General features: G+C 53.1%; 6 protein-coding genes across 6 annotated transcripts; 3 read left to right on the top strand and 3 right to left on the bottom strand.

Annotated features, from left to right (window-relative positions):
- Positions 1-1685: 1685 nt before the first annotated feature.
- HMPREF1120_03609 (uncharacterized protein) lies at positions 1686-2963 on the top strand (the record flags this gene model as incomplete). Its single annotated transcript, XM_009157688.1, has 1 exon — positions 1686-2963. One exon carries the CDS (start codon positions 1686-1688, stop codon positions 2961-2963), a length of 1278 nt encoding a protein of 425 aa, XP_009155936.1.
- On the bottom strand, positions 2426-6443 carry HMPREF1120_03608 (uncharacterized protein). Its single transcript, XM_009157687.1, has one exon. The coding sequence runs from the start codon at positions 5629-5631 to the stop codon at positions 4291-4293; it is 1341 nt and encodes a 446-aa protein (XP_009155935.1). The 5' UTR covers positions 5632-6443; the 3' UTR covers positions 2426-4290.
- Positions 6444-6688: 245 nt separating this feature from the next.
- HMPREF1120_03607 (uncharacterized protein) lies at positions 6689-10342 on the bottom strand. The gene is made up of 2 exons (XM_009157686.1): positions 9953-10342; positions 6689-9890 (listed from the first exon to the last, which is right to left on the bottom strand). Exons 1-2 carry the CDS (start codon positions 9986-9988, stop codon positions 7011-7013), a joined length of 2916 nt encoding a protein of 971 aa, XP_009155934.1. The 5' UTR covers positions 9989-10342; the 3' UTR covers positions 6689-7010.
- A 66-nt stretch (positions 10343-10408) lies between these two features.
- Positions 10409-11917, bottom strand: HMPREF1120_03606 (uncharacterized protein). Its single transcript, XM_009157685.1, has 3 exons — positions 11625-11917; positions 11454-11570; positions 10409-11402 (listed from the first exon to the last, which is right to left on the bottom strand). The coding sequence occupies exons 1-3, from the start codon at positions 11729-11731 to the stop codon at positions 10574-10576; spliced, it is 1053 nt and encodes a 350-aa protein (XP_009155933.1). The 5' UTR covers positions 11732-11917; the 3' UTR covers positions 10409-10573.
- On the top strand, positions 11844-13449 carry HMPREF1120_03605 (nucleolin). Its single transcript, XM_009157684.1, has one exon. It carries the CDS (start codon positions 11969-11971, stop codon positions 13145-13147), a length of 1179 nt encoding a protein of 392 aa, XP_009155932.1. The 5' UTR covers positions 11844-11968; the 3' UTR covers positions 13148-13449.
- Positions 13450-13877: 428 nt separating this feature from the next.
- On the top strand, positions 13878-15983 carry HMPREF1120_03604 (uncharacterized protein; the record flags this gene model as incomplete). Its single annotated transcript, XM_009157683.1, has 2 exons — positions 13878-14536; positions 14591-15983. The coding sequence occupies 2 exons, from the start codon at positions 13878-13880 to the stop codon at positions 15981-15983; spliced, it is 2052 nt and encodes a 683-aa protein (XP_009155931.1).
- Between the last annotated feature and the right edge of the window lie 307 nt (positions 15984-16290).

The following is a 16290-nucleotide window of genomic DNA, read 5'->3' as shown; positions in this document are numbered from 1 at the left end:
TCAATTGAGCTGGTTCATGGAAGAAGGAAAAGGAGTTATTTGGAGCAGTGCCAAAGCAACGATTGCAGAATGGATTCGCCCATCTGGCCCTGATGCTGAGGCGACGGCTGTGCAGATTTGTGAATTCTTGCGGTCCATGGTCCTGCAACAGTTATGAATTAGCATGTCTGGCGGGATGGAAAAGTCTTTTTTCACAGCGATATATCTATCCCGCGGGTCTTGATGCATGTCTTTATCGTCGCCCGGTTAGCCGCGACGGACTGTGTTGTGAGGCCTTGAGAAAGCAGGACCATCTGGTCAATACAAACGAAAAGTTGAATAGTGCGGATCGACAGTGTATGTGGGCGGCTGATTAGCCCGACCGTCCCGTCTTCCTGGCTTGTACTTTTCTTGCTCTTCATCCATCAGCTTGATACCTGATTCCTGTGAGCAGCGACGAACTGGAGGCTGCGCCGTTGATGCGATACGATAAAGGCATGGGATTGATATATCTATCACATGACCTCGTCATAAATTGCCCTGATACTGTTTGCCCTTCAAGTTCCACCAGTCTTTGTCACTTGTTGCTCTCCGCCAACTACTAGTATCATCATGATGTCCCTGTCACCCACTGGGAGCCTGAAACTCATGCAGACCAGCCGCAGCCGCATACGAGCGCACCCGTCTCTGTCGTCCGGAATCTACAGCTAGGTTCGTGGCACCTGGGTGCGTGGCAGCCTGCGCGGTACAGTAATGAGCATGGTCACAAGATGCGCCGACAATAGCAGGTATCTCTCCAGTACTAGTACGAGGCAGCAATGTCTGCCTACAGGTACTGCTGCTACTACTAAGTTAGATCGAACCTCCGGCCCGCCAACAACCCCCACACTGGCACTCATCCATCTCCTCTACTTGTCTGCGCTCCATGTTTTTCCCTTTCTCCACCCCCTCGGCCTCTTCCGCCTCTTCGACCGTCTACGTCAATGTCGCCCACCATGGGTGCGCGTCAGGACCAAACCTATCCCACTGAATCTGGCTCCAGATCTCGTGCTTTATCCGACAGATTCTCCATGAAGAGACACAACGTTTCCTCCAAACTGTACTCTGTGTTGAAGCTTCGTCCTGATTCCCCGTTTGCTGCTTCACCAACATCTCCTGGCTGATCGATTGCTCTGACTAGAAGGAATTGTCCTCTACGAGCCAGGGCTGCAAAGAGTGTATTGATTTGGCTCTGTTTAGGTCATCATTCAGCGCTAAGTTCCAGACGTCTGAGTTTCCTCAGCTTCGAGTTGCGGAGAAGGAAACAGGCAAGCAACATCGCACCCATAACATCGCGCGACCTCTATTATACTTGACTCTGGCAGTCTCTGCTTTATGGACAAAATCGCAACCACCTAGGGTTCGACAGCAAAGCATTCCTGCTTATTACCTCGTTCTCTGTCAGTATCGTCGCTCGTATTCAGGAGTATTCGCACGCACCACTTGGCCGAGAATAGTCTCCCACGTTTTTCCCGCCATTGAATAGCTTCACACCGCACATCAGGGACGTCGCAGTTATAGCGGGATAGGAGAAACCACGTTTGACGGTGCACTTGCCCAGGGACGGCACCTGTTGGAAACTACATGGTGGTGCTGGTGGTGGAGTGGACCAGTGTGCAACAAACAGCATTCAGGCGATTCATTCCATTCCCAACAAACACCCCACCATGGCCAAAACAAAATCCGACTTCTCAACGCCCGACATTCCCATGTCCGAAGTGGTATTCTATGTGTCGGCCTGCACACGGATCAATGCGCCTGCCAGTCTGGTTTTCCGCACACTACGCAATACCGAGACCTGGCGAGACTGGAACCGGTGGGCACCACGAGTGACGATTACGCATCAACCGGAAGAAGAAGACGATGCCACCGTCGCCGAGATCGAAGAACTGGTCCGCAACACTTCGATTGCAGTGAGTTTCGACTCAGACATTACAGACGCAGCGGCCATGCCGCCCAGTCCAACATCAAAAAGAGGCAGCCGTGCTCGTGCCTCTACAGGAGGAAGCCTTTCGCCGCCGCCGAACAGTGGAGATGCTGATACCCGGCGTAGGAGCTCCGAAGGAGGATTCGTCCCTCCACCGGTGACGCGCCAGCGACTCGCCAGCAATGCAAGCCGGATCTCCGAAAGGGCACCGAGCAGCGAGGCACCGCGATCCAATTCGATCGACGGCATGTCCGGGGCACAAAAGTATCAAGCAGCCCAGGAAGAGCGCAAGGCGTCCCTTGCGTCGGGAAAGGAGCCTCCGGCGATCGCCAACAACGTCGTGATGCTCGAATCGCCGGACCAGCCATCGATCCTGATGCCGGCCCCGGCCAACACCACATCTACAGCCCTGGCTGTTTCGAACGCGAACGCGAACGCGAACAAGAATAAACCTTCATCTTCACGACGCAAAAGCAGTACTCCGAGCGCCTCGTTCCGGCGCCAGCTGCACATCAACGCGTTGTACGGCGAGCCGAGCGTCCGGATCCAAGTGGGCACACGCATGATATTGCACATGAGGACGAAAATACCTCGGAACCTCCACGAGACGCGCGAACAGAATGTCGTCGTCACCGAAGTGTCGCGGCCGGACGACCCGCTCGAGGGCGAAGACGGTGCTGCTGCTGTCGGCGGCAATGTCATCGCACGCGCTCCTACCCACACGCTGTCCAAGTCTGGCGTGTATCGGCTCGTCTGGTCGCTGGTCAACACCAAGTCGTGTCCCAAATTCTTGCTGCAGACCCAGCGCGTGCACGAGATCCGCCCCATCGTCGCCGGCGACGGCGCCGAGACCTGCGAGTACTGGGACTGGGAGGCCCAGAAGGGATTGCTGGCCAAGAAGAACAAGAAGGACAATGCAAAGTACATGGAGGAGCGCATGGCCGAGTGGGGCACCAGGCTGGGCGAGTTCTGTGAGAGTATGGGCGGTGCGGTCGAGAGGAGGGATTTTGTCAGTTGAGCTGAACTGGTTATTACCTTGCCTAGGTATGTAGTCAACGAGCGAGGCTGTTCAGGTGCTAGTCAGTATGCCTGCGCATCGTTGTCATATGTTACAGGACGTGGTTTGGACAACTGGAATGAATGCATAGTCCACATCACAAGTGAGATATATTTCTGGATGATATCATATATTGTCCCGGCCAGGCCCGGCAGGCGCTGCAAACTCCCTCCGCATGACCATGCAGACAGTTCTGATTCATCCTCCCTCATACAATACATTTTTGGAAACAGACATAATCCATGCTGATGATGCCGATGCCAAATACCGTAACCGTGACGGATACAGATAAATCCCTACTTGTCCAACAAGTTAATCCCATAACCATAACCTCCAGATGTGGACTCTGAACCGGGAACAAAGCACTTTGAGAAAAAGATGCAACGGATAACCCACTAGTAGATATCCAAAGCGCAAGAATCGAATCGAAAAGAGTAGAAATACAAGTCGTCGTCATCATCATCGTGAGTCTGGGGGCATTGTCGTGGTATGGTAGCGTCAGTCAGTGCAGAAAACCGTCTTTTGCTGCTTCTCCCATCCTATGCCGGACTTGGCAGGGCTTATCATAAGGCTTTGCATTACCCCAAGTATGGCCAACCACTGCAGTGGCTGGAAAGGAAAGTGGTAGGCAACGAATTCTAAATCGAAATCGTTACCAGCAGGACTGTAGTGCTGGTGGTGCACATGCACCGCCACTTGAGAAGACGGCGTAGGTAGGTGGATAGGGTCGTATGCAGAGTGAGAGTGAAAGTGATACTTTCGCCATCTGGACAAAACGGAGTGAGTGACTGGCTGCTACTAGTAGTCCAAGTCGTGCCTTTTTCCGTCCCCGGAATTTGTTTGATCTCTAGTCCGCTCGGCTCCAGCAGGTGCGAGTTGCAGTCGTAGCTGCAGTTCGGATTTTTCGCCAGCCTCCCCCAACCCGAAATTGTTCAGAAAAGGATCCAGCCGGACCAGCGGGAAGAGGAAAACCCATGCCATCCATTAACTGGTGGTAATGGCAAGGGAACAGCTGTTCGGGGGTGTGCGTGAAACCCGAAGTCCGATGCAAGGACAACGGCAGCGTTTTGGCTCCAGACAATCAGAATCGCATGCGGGGCGATCGTCTCGAAGTTACTTGTACAGCACGCAAACAAGCAGAATAGCCTTCTTCTTCTTCTTCTTCCGTTGAGGCGACACAACAAGCAAGGCCAAATTTTCGCCGCATCCTTCAGCCGGTTGGAGGATGTTGTAACAACATCAAAGCCCCTGTTCTGTATGGTTCAGGTGCAGGGATTCGATTCATGAATCAAACTTTCGTAGACTCAGCACTGATCGCCTTTTCGACAATATCCAACCATTGCAGGGCACCGACTCTTCCCGCATCGACCTTTCGAACTGCCTGTTCGAGAACCTTCTGTACGACTCCGTTCCTAGGCACTCTGCTGCCCTGGTCTCCATTTCTGACATGGTCGAGAACCATCCAGCCCTGGGTGGCCATTAATTGGCGCTGAAATACGCTGCCAGGGTAGACGAGGAGCTGGCCCATGGCAGCGACGAGGAGAGTCACAGCAAGCGAGAAGACATCCGATGCCGTGGTGGCTGTCGACTCGGGATCCCGTAGGACGCTTGCTTTAAGAAGTTCGGGTGCAGTGTACTCTCTCGTCACGGCCGATAAAGTATTGGACGTGGGTTCTTGGGCGTTGATGAGCTGCGCGGACGAGAAGTCTGCAAAGAGGGGGTCGAAAGTCAACTTTACATCTTCGCCGTTGATTTGGTTTTGGCTTTGACCGGCTTCATCTCCTTGCATGTTCGACAGAAGAATGTTGCCGGGTTTGATGTCGCCGTGAACAACGCCGGCGACGCAGTGCAACCACGTTAGCGCGGACACAAGTCGGTGAGCAAGCTGTAGCCATATGGCAGTGCTGCCGATGACAGGCTCGTTCATGGTGCGAGTCGAAAAATTGCGGGAGGCGGTGAATGCACATTGGCGAATGTGTCCTTCGAGCGAGAAAGGGATGGCTTGGAGGACCAAGGTCGCCTCTTCCATGATGCCGCAGAATGGGACGATGTACCGCTCGCTGTCTGGCATGCTGTGCAAATATGCGAGGACTTTGGCCTCATTCCGGAGGATAATGGTTGCATCGCCCCGGTTGGGTTTCTTCACGGCAACAAGTTCAGGTGTGCTCACGGTTGGGGACTGCGGTGGTGTCAGAGATTCCGACGTCGACTGGTGGGATTTGGGACGCGTGGTGGCTTTGTAGACGATGCTCCAGGCGCCGGTGCCAAAGATGGCATCTCGCCCGCGCGCATCCTTGAGGATCTCAACCTCAAATGGACACCTGGGCACCAGAAATACCGTGGGAGGGGTATGATTTTGAGGGAGGTCGGTCTTGATGCGCCGCAGCGCCCCGCCCCTCTGGTGGTAAGGTGAGGCCGAGGATAGAGCCTGAGGCGTAGAGATAGGAGTATCGTTGTTGGAATCGTTCGCGGATTTCCGAATCGCTCGGGGAGATGTGGGCGGGGTTGGTATTGTGGTGGCAATATGAGTAGATGGAGTTTTGGAATCGTCAGCCGACATCGATGCTGGTGTTGCTGGAGGAGTGTCCAGGCTACTTTCGAACGTAGCAGGGCGCCTGGGAGTCACCATGGTGTTCGCTCGTCTTGACTGCTCTCGCTTGATGTAAAGGTACCGAAAGTAAAGTACGCGTATAGTCGTGGAACTGTGCCCGAACGAACATGAATGTTTGCTCGGCGCGTGGAAAGTGCTTGATCGAGACTTGAGGGGTTTTGAAGAAGTATTGGCGGCAGAGATAGAAGGACCGGCGCTGAGTCTATCTATGTATTCCCATCAAGTCCATGCCGAGTGAAAAAGGAAGAAATCGCGCGGAGTATGCGCAGACTGCGGACGCAAGTGTGCTGCAGTCCCGTGGTGTCGGGCCTGAGTCCTCGAACGATTGGAGGAGCAGTGACCAGCTTCCTGTCCGTGCTCAAGTTACGCGAATCTCGTGCCGCTTCAGCACGCGCACTAATGAATGCGACGCTGTTCGAAGGGGTCCGAACGGACTCGGAGGCCACGAGTTACGGGCGGGTAGGACTCGGATGTAGTGGCAGGAGAAAGTCTATCCTGGGCCCGCAACCACGAGGCACGCGGAAGAAGAGGAGGAGGTTGACGACGATGGTGGCTGCGACACGGATGCTAGTATGCAAGGATAGGCGTGGGTCTGAGGAGGCAGTAAACTCAGCATACGGCCACTGGCACAGGATAAAGCTAGAGGAAGGATGAATGTCTGGTGGTAGGACAGCAATTGATAAGAGGAGAGAATAAGTAGTCGTAGTTCTAGTAGGAATAGATTATTGTAGCGACGAACTGAGTTGAAAGGTTTGCAGGGTCACTGGCAAGGGAACTTTTGAAGGGAAGAGATGAACCCTGCGGCGCCGTCCAAGTCTGGGGAAAAGAAGCGAATATTGCAGAGTTCATTCGTCCAACTTTCCAGGCTCGCATCGCAGCCTCTTTTCCGGAGCTGAAGCCCGCCCGTGACATCAGTGCGCCACTTGTCCGCCGAATCTCACAATTTGCACGATCGCAGGATACTATTGGTGCTGGGGTGCTCCGGCATGTCTTAACAAGGCAAGCCGCGAGCTAAGATTCCCCATCGAGCCTTATCTCCAGCTAGTGCCATCTATGGCCAGTAAAAATAAGTGGTACCACTGCAGGGCGCGGTTTAAATCTCCGCCAGCCCACTTTAATATTATTCTTTCCCTACAAGGGAACAGGGTATGGCAATTCTACATTGCCAGTGTCCAGTGCAAGTACTGTAATAGCAAGCTTGCCTCTCGCATTGTACTACTACTAGGAATGCAAACCACTGCAAAAGAGCACCCCTGGCACTGGCCGCTGGTGCCAGCCACGCCAGCTTACAAGACCCCATCCGCAGGGCAGGGACCAAAGATAGAATGACGGACATGCAGTATCTCAAACTTCCTTGTCGTCCGGTACGCGCGAGGCTACCATTGGGAGCGAATTTGCTACTGTTCCACTTGAAGCACCGGCACCACCCCCGTCCACTCGCCTCGAGCGCGTTCCTCCCAGTAGCCCTCCTTTCCTGTCTTGAGTTTCCATATCACTTCGTCCTCCAGCTCAACCTTGGAGAACCATCGAGGCGTCCACGTTTCTCCCCTGGCCTCCAATTCTCTCCTCCGCGCTCGTTGCGCCTCTTCCAACTGATTCTTCAGCTTTTCCGCCTTATCGTGATCCCCCTGCTCCAAAGCATGTTGATCGGGCCGGAGTCGACTGTCGGTTGGAGGTAGTTTGCCCCGTTCGATCGGTGTGATTTCATTCAGCTCGACCGCAAAGAGCGTCATCCCGTAGTGCTTGGGCGCATCATCCACCAACGGGCCGACTGTCCAAATGGTTGATCGCCCGACTTTGCCGGGTTCCTTCAGTTGAAGCGAGTGTGTCCACGTGCCCGTCAAGCCGATGGATAGCTCTTGTCCATTGCTGTCCACCGTTTGCGCCTCAACCTCCTCGCTCCGACCGGAGAACATCCCTTTGGCTTTAAACGACACCACGGCCTTGTGTCCTGATGTTTCATTGACAATGGTCATGGTACCCACAGGCTCCACATACTTCTCCCCGGCAATGATATTTCGTAGGAAACAGGTCGCCGCCGACCAACTATACACTTCGCCTGTAGGGTTCAAAACCAACCGAGCCTTACCCTCCGTGATGATTTCCGACGACTTGCCCCAAAACTTTTGCGACGGCAGCGCGGACTGAGTAAAGATCCAATAAGGAGATTCGGCGTGGAAGGCAAGCTGCACGGGTCGGTGTGACACCTTCTCGGCAATAAAGCGGAACCCACGGTCTTCTCGCACCAATTCGTACGTCTCTCCAAGCATGGGATTGAAGGGCTTCCGGATAGCCCGCTCTTTGACTCGAGAATTGGACAGTGATGATATAGCGAATGCCGTCACGTACATCAGTCGCTCAAAAACATCCGTCGACTGCGCAGCATGGTCTAGAAGCTGCGAATATTCCAGTTGCTCCGCCGCTCGCTGCAAAAGTGACAGCGGCTCATTCGCCGAGACGGGCATGGAGATGGTTGACAGATCCTTGCCCACATTCTTCCTCAGAAACCCTATCAAACTTGGGGGCATGATGGTCGGAGCGGTGATAGACGTCCGTCTGGGCACCGGTGACAGTGGCAAGGGTGCTAGTGACTTGGAACGAGGAGGTATAAACACAGATACGCTGCCGGAGCGTCGCTTCACCACCTCAAGGTTGTCTTCGCCGCTGTCGCTGCTGGAGGCTGAAGATTCATCCTCATCACCGCTATTTTCGGAAGCCTCATGCTCGGTGTCACTGTGGATATCAAACACCCGCGGATTGTCCTCTGCGTCGAAGTATTGTTCTGATTCCACCGACTGAATGCTCATGCGAGAAAGTGCTGACTTTGGCGTGGCCGTGCGGCGGATCTTGTGCTCTATCACAAAGGCCGAAAGCTCACTAACAACCGAGTCCAGATCGTGAAGTACCGCTCGGCAATGGTCGTGCATACTTTCTTCGTGAATAAGGCGTGGTCGCTGTGCCATTTGAGTAGACACATTCCCATTACGCAGGACAGGCTCCGCATTAGAGGCTGGGACTGCCAGTTGGCCTGAGACATTCCGCTTGAAGATGTTCGTTTGGCCACCAGTGCCACTAGGTTTTCGTTTCCAGAAGGACCGCTTGTCATCTTGCTTGAAATAATCCTCCATGGGGCCATCGGTAGGGGTAGAGCCCGCAGAAGCCGGCCCCAAGCGCGGAGATGGCGGCGGTATTGGATTCGCCAGAGTCTCCAAGCAGAGCCTGCGCACAGCATCTCGTGTACCCGAGAGTTTACTCAGTAGTGTCTCTAGCCTTGCCCATTCTTGGTCTTCAAAGGACACCGTCCGTTCGCCGCTGGTGTTATTTGAGGTATTGACATTAAGATTGTCGCCTGGAGTGGTGGGCTCTTTCGCAAGCCGCACAGCAGTCTCCAGTGCTGTCTTCCATTCTTCAAACTCCGCCTCATTGCTTGCCTTAAGATGCCAGATCTCGGCCCCTGAATCAATGGTGAACTCACGGGACTTTGCATGGGCTGCGATGGCCGCCAAAGACAAGGGAATTGCCCCTCGAAGTGCAGAGGAGTTTCGGTTGCGGTAGTAGGACAACGTCGATGTGGTCAAGTCTAGGCAAAAGAACCGCCTCGCATATCCTTGATGCTTCTTTCGTCGTCGCTTGTGTAGGACACCAGTGTGAATCGTGCTAGAATTTTCTCCCAGCTTGAGACTCTCGGTCACAGGAGCAATGCTCCCAGCCCCTGACTGGCTGATGGACGATTGTCTCAGCGAGTCCTCCGATGCCTTATCCTTTGCCATTAGCTTAGGGCTCCTCCGGAAACCCTGCGCAGAAGCCGAAGCGATTGCCATGGCTGATGCCATTGACGTAGTGTGCTGGAACTGAGCTCCGAACTGAATCTGTGATTGACATGCCGTCGGGTACGTCAAGACAAAGATGGTTGCAGTCTTTGACGTGTTTTTCGAAAAGGTATTGTCAAAAACCAGGGCATAGTTGCCGCCTTCTCCAGGACGCACATCATACCTGCCTTGTGTCACTTTGTCGGCCTCGCACTTGCCCACCCATCGTATTTGCTTGAGTCCGATGCTGGTCAGCTTCTCGACTGCGGTGGAGCCGTTGTCCGACTTGTCTTCGTCGACCGCCGACGAACTAGGTGAGGGAGGTGGTAACGAAGGGGGTCCGGAGTGTAGGTTCGACTGTGGCCCAGGATGTTTGAATAAACCAAAGTTGATCGACTTCTTGTGAGGCTGAATCGTCCAGGAGATCGTGTAATCCTGTTTGACGTTCACCCATCGTAGGAGGTAATTCTGCACAGCTGCCTGTCAGCAATTGTCGCATTATGTCTAGGCAAGGGCGGGAACCAGCCTACCCTCGAGTGCACCTCGATTTGCTCCAATCCAGCCATGGAGCACACCGTTGATCGAGAAAGATCTCGGCTCTTTTGCGCAGTTGTTCAAGTCAGACCATGCTGGAGAGGCTTGACCGGGACTCGTCTATATTCCTCGTGCAGAATTACATTCAAGCTTTAAGAAGGGAAATTCGCTTGAAGAGCCAGGGGGCGCGATACGCGAGTGTCTGTCCGTGATAACTGTCAATCGGGAGACGGCGCAAAAGGCGGCCGGAGACTCCGAGCACGGATGTAATGCTGGGAGCTATGATGAAGCGCCCCTCGATGCACGCACATCTGACATACAGTACTAGCACAACATTATTGTACACCGCGGACTGCGTCCTGCACCTAGATAGAGAGTCATTAAAAACGTCGTTTTCTCTAGCTTACGTCGGTCACTGAAACTGGCACTGGCGTATTCAGCAGACTAACAAATATAGCCGATGTACTGCAAATAATGATGCACTACCTGGGTATCTATCTGGGCTTACGTTGCCCTTCAATATGGGGACCTGCCATCCCCCCAAGGGCCATCTAACGCCCGGAAGAACAATTCGTCTGCTGCATGATGATAAGAGGAGGCCGATGCGGCACAGTCATCTATCTAGCGTCCAGGGACTGCTTCTTGGACCGCTTACTTCGACCGGTGTCCTCCCTGGTTTCTTTCTTACGCTTGGTGCCTTTGGAGTTGCCCCCTTTAGGTCGATAACCGCCGTCTGCATCCCTTTTTCGTTTGCCCTTTGAAGACGACACCAGCTCCATTGCGATACCATCTTCGTCGTAGAGGTCTTGTTCCTGCTTAAAAGCCTCTCTATGAGCAGATTTCCTCATGGAAGTTCGAGATCCAGCGGCGCGAGACGGCTTTTCCGAACTCGGTTCATTGTCTTGAAGGAAGACTTGGGGCTGATGCTTCCGTAACCAGTTGTATACGGAGACGGGGTTCTTCAGCTGTGTTTCGCGTTCACGCTCGGTAGTTCTCTCAACGCTTCTGCTCCCGAGACTGCCGGCAGCATGTGCTCGAGGATTGGGAGACAGTCCGTCAAGAAATGCGTCCAACGCCTGAAGATATTGTTCTTCTTGTGTAATTGATAGGATCCCGCTGATATCCTCCTTGTTCTCGGGTGTTTTCTCGATAGACTTCCTTGGAGGAGGCGCAAATGACAGGAGCGATGCGTATGAACGTTTAGGTGCAAAAGCAGGCGCTTTCAGCAGAGTTGCTTCTAGCTCCCGGTATCTGGCTTGGTCAATCTCTCCAGCCTGGAGCTGAATCCGTGCCTTCCGTAATTCCAGATGTCCTTCTTCCTGACCAACGAGTATTTTTGGGATGTCAACATCGTTCTTCTGCTCCCCTGGAGGGGTAAGGTCATAACGTAGGGTTGGCGGAACTTGAGGACACGAGTTCAAGTCGGCAAGTAGTTGAAGCAACTGACTAAAAGCTTTTTGTTAGAATATAGGAGACGGCAATACGTCGCGCTCTTACTCATTCTGTTCAGCCAGCCGTCGCGAGATATCCATGATCCTCTGCTCTTCTCGGAATAACGACGTGTTTTCTTTCATTTTCTCTTCGAATGATACCATAATCTTGCGGTATTTGCGCCTAAAGGACAGTCAAACGAGGGTTTTCTTTTCTTCAAATGCGACGCAGCAGTACCTATATGATTTTCTGGATGTGGCAGGTTGCTCAGATGGTAGATTAGGTTGATCCACCCTCGCCGTGGCTCCGGCAGGTTCTACCAAAGCCATGTTCTCGTCGCTCATTTTCAGTAGGCACCGAGGTGGCGTAGATACAAGAAATCAAAGGTCGACTAGGGGCACTGGTCAGGCCAGGTGGACGAAAGTTGAAATGGTTAAAGTGAAGGAGGAATGCCCGCGCGCGTCTGCGGCTTGCACTGAATGTCAACTGAGTCTCCAATTCCTGGCAGAACCAATAGGAGGGAAGCGCAGACTACATTTTCGACTCTCGCAACAAATTAAAAAAATAATCCTCGACTTCACATGCCAACAGAGATATATTCCACTCCTACACTATCATCTTTCTCTGGCGAACAGACTCGTGCCGTCAATATGAGTGTCACTGAAGTGGAGACAGTTGAAGTTGGCGACACGCCAAAGAGTCGTAAAAGAGATATAGAGGCCGCCGAGATCGAGATCGACGTTGATGCACCAGAGCCTCCATCCAAGAAAGCATTGCGGAAAGCAAAGCGAGCCAAAACATCTACCAAAAATGATGCTGAACCCGAGTCTGACACGGCAAAGAAATCTGCAAAGCCTCCGGCCGCCGCTCACGAGAGTAACAAGCGATCTGATTATGGCATCTGGATCGGAAATCTAGCGTTCAGTACTACCAAAGAGGATCTCCTAAAGTTCTTCACCGAGAATTCAAAAAATGTTATCCGCAACGATCAGATAACAAGGATTCATCTACCGCAAGGACAACCGAAGTTTGGGAAACCCACGAACAAAGGATTTGCCTATATCGACTTTTCAGATGAAGCCACTTTGCAAACTGCCCTTGAATTCAGTGAAGGTCTCCTTGGTGGACGTCGTGTTCTGATCAAGAATGCAAAGGACTTCGAAGGCAGACCAGAAAGCAAGAAGGCGGACGCTGGAGAAGCTCGGCCCCCCAGCAAGCGCATATTTGTGGGTAATTTGGACTTCGACACCACGGTAGAAGACCTTGAAGAGCACTTTGGTGCTTGTGGACCGATTGTGCATACTCACATGGCGACATTCGAAGATACCGGGAAATGCAAGGGATTTGCTTGGATTGATTTCGAACAGTTGTCATCCGCTGAGTTCGCAATGCGAGGCTGGGTCGAACCTAGGGCTGGTCGAGAAGGAGTATCTAGCAGCAAAAGATCCGTGCAGAGGATCTGGCTCAACAAGCTGAAGGGCAGAAAGCTAAGAATGGAATTTGCTGAAGACAAAGCAACCCGATATCAAAAGAGATTCGGAAAGAATGCCAAATCTGCAAAGCCGGCGGACGAAGACGGGGCTGAACAAGAAGAGCCAATTGAAGAAGTGAGCGACAATACAGCGGCGGTACAATCTCACCGGGCGCCTGAGAAGGCGAAGAAGAGGCGGTCTGGAGGGAGATATGGCGAGGAAACAGTGCAGAAGCTGACAGGAGCTATCGTTGAGAGTAAAGGTCAACGAACGGTGTTTGAAGAATGAGATGAAGAAGGCCTGTGAGGATCCTAGACTCGGATGATCTTTGCCTGGGTATGGTTGTATGGAAGACATGCAGTACTGGAGAACCAACAAGCTCACTTGTTTCTACCTATATTTATGACCAGCTTCAGTGAGCTGCTAAGGCGGACAGTCCAGATCTGCCCGTGTATTTGTCCAAACATATTTGGTTATTCACAACTTGAAGGTACAAGCTGACCTACTAGGAGGGCGCAGGTGCAGCAGTATACAGAAACCACAGTGATACTAGGACTGTGAAGACAACGTCAGAGCTTAGTAATCCCCGGATATCTCGATACAACTGGTCGGTCCCAGCCTTGGCGCCTCCCCGTGACGGAATGTCTGGGGCAAGACTGCTTCCAGAGGTGTCGCCCTCGGCGGACACATCTATAGAAGCTGCGTCAACAGACCGCAGTCTAGCGTGAATTAAAGCACCTTTGTTCACTCCACGTTTCTTACTTCGCCGAGGCCAGGTTATTAACCTTCTTGGTATCTAGTACATATTCACAGTTGCGGCTCACGCGTCGGCTTGGGCAGCGAGATGTTTCCATAAAGTGAAGTTCGGAGAAAACCACTGACTGCGTTGCACCGTCGTCGAGTCCACGCCTAAGGAATTGCGAAGCCCCGACATGAACCGAATGTCTGCATTTTGACGGCCATTTTTTCGCGAGTGCCTTGTGCGCAGATCACATTGCCTTTGCTGACGTCCCGGACAATGCCTGCGACACACCGGAAAAACCTTCTTGCTCGCAGACGACGGCGCCAAGATGACGGGGAGGAAGATCAGTCTGTAGTGGACGACCTTGAACCTGATTCCATGAGCGAAGGTTCTGCTTTGAGCACTGTGGAAGATGATGACGACGAGGATGAGGATGATGCCGAGGGCGAGGCCAGCAACTCCAGTGGCGACGAAAACGAAGTTGCGAAACCTCCCTCGGTGGCAGGGAAAGATCCTGGACATCAAGTTGAGAAGGGGCTGGAGCGTAACCTGCCAGCTTCGGGCTCTTTAGAACCACAAGCTCCCTTGAAACAAGGTGCCGACGCTCTTGTCAATCGGCCTGGGGTCGCTGCGGGTGCAAAGGTGCAAAGAGCGGATGAGCTTCGATCCGAAGCCCTCGGTGCCACAGATGAAAGTGCTCCTCCCACAAATACCGAGTTTGTCGCTCCCAAAGCCCCCCGCCATGAGGATGCATCCCAGCGGAGTCGAAGAGAGCATCAAGAGTATGTTAGGCAACGCAACGCCAACCCGGCCTTCGTGCCAACAAGAGGCGGGTTCTTTCTTCACGATGATCGCCACTCGAGGTCGTCCGGACAGAACCAGAAAACTTTTGGACGCGGAAGGGGCCGGGAATCCGGTGTTCCAATGCATGCAGGGTATGTTGTGATGTGTCGAAGCATATATCTGGTCTAGTGGCTAACTCAACACAGGCGTGGCATGAATAGCAACGAGCCCACCAACAGACCTTGGGCACACGATCTCCACGAAGACCATGAAATGGCGCCGAAGCGAGAGCAGCCGCATTCCAAGACAGTGCCGAGGTCAGACAATCAGCAAGCTCAAAGAGCACCGACATCAACTGCTCCCAATCGATCATTCTCTTTCTCCGCGGTGCTCGGAAATGTGACTGTCCAAGTCTCATTTCCCGGCATGGACCAGAAAATATCGATACCAAATGTTGTCAAGAAGCAGCACACTTTGCTCCCACAGCATCGCCCTCCGCTGCGACGAGACAAGCCCGTTCGAGTCTCGATACCTGATACAGCGCCTCGGTACATATTCCCGAGCGTTGAGAGGTCGTTTATTTTCATTCCTCGAGCCTTGCGTCCCAATCAACATACATACCGTGGTCGTGGGCGCGACAGCTTCCAAGGGAGCCGCAGACCGAGCGTGTATGGCAGCGCCTATACCCCGAGTGTGGCAATGAGCCGGAAATCTTCGCTGGGCGGATCTGCCACGAGGGATGCTGTACGTTCTCCTGCTGATTCGGTCATGTCACGGAATGCCTTCCCAGGCGTGGAAGGTACGCGGCCTGTTGTTCGTTTGCCCTCTACCGTCCCTACGCCCTCTTTATCAGCGGGTGGAATGCCTCTCGTTAACGGGCAGCTGGGCATGGTTGCGCAAGAAGCACAAGTGCAGCCTCCAGCTATGTATGCCAACCATGCCAACTCAATACCTATACATCAGCCCAGGCCTCAAAAGGCAGTGTCCGTTGCAGATATCGAGTCCCCAGCGTCTTTCCAATTCAAGGCCCCGCAACCACAGGAAGAACAGCCATTCCATCAGCAGGTCCCGACCCACATCACCAACCCTTACACCGACGAAAAACCAACCCAATCTGGGCACCAAACAGTTTCCAGCATGACTGGCGTGGCGCCCTTGTCACAGATACCGGAAGGCGCGGTTTTTGCCCCAGGTTTCCAACCATACCCGGTCATGGGCGGACCGGCCTACTTCGCGACGCCCTACAGTACTGGCCCAGTTTTCTATCCACCAATGGGCGACGCAAGCTCTTTCGCCGTCCCTATGAACGCGCCCTCTCTAGCTCCGAGTTTTGTGCCGGGCTCTCATTCACACCCGATTGCCTACGTACCTGGAGCAGGGGGACTTGAAGGCAGTTTGCCGCTTGCTCACGAATCGAACGGCATGGTCTATTACTATAATCCCCCTATGCTTGGGCCCGAAGGTCAAGGCGGACTACAAACTATGCCTGGCGCTGCAAATGGGCCTACTATGCCAATCGCCAATGGGATGCCCGGCCAGACTGCCTTTTACTACACTTCCGCGCCCAATGGCATGTTTTATCCGTCTCAATCTGGATGACCTGTACTTTGTCAATTATTGTCTCTTAAAGGTTTGACTTGGTCTGGCTAGCGGGTCATGGAGTGAATCTGCATCTAGTGGAGCAAGCAAGCATTGTAATGTCAATGGAACCGCGGGTCTTTCTGTGTCCTCTGTCCTGCATCTGAGGGGTTGAGATCTTTTCATGCTTAACTTATCTCGTGGTTGTCGAAGGCCCGTCGCAAAATATCAGCGATGGAGCGTGGAATAATGGGAAGGCTGAAGTAGGTCAATGCGGTCTTGAACAGGCGGAATCCATAGTCTGATTCTGGTGTAACATCTTTATTAT

Source organism: Exophiala dermatitidis (genome assembly GCF_000230625.1).
Source record: "Exophiala dermatitidis NIH/UT8656 unplaced genomic scaffold supercont1.3, whole genome shotgun sequence".
Lineage (NCBI taxonomy): Eukaryota > Fungi > Ascomycota > Eurotiomycetes > Chaetothyriales > Herpotrichiellaceae > Exophiala > Exophiala dermatitidis.
Note: the sequence above shows the minus strand (reverse complement) of the source record. Positions and strands in the feature narration are given on the sequence as shown.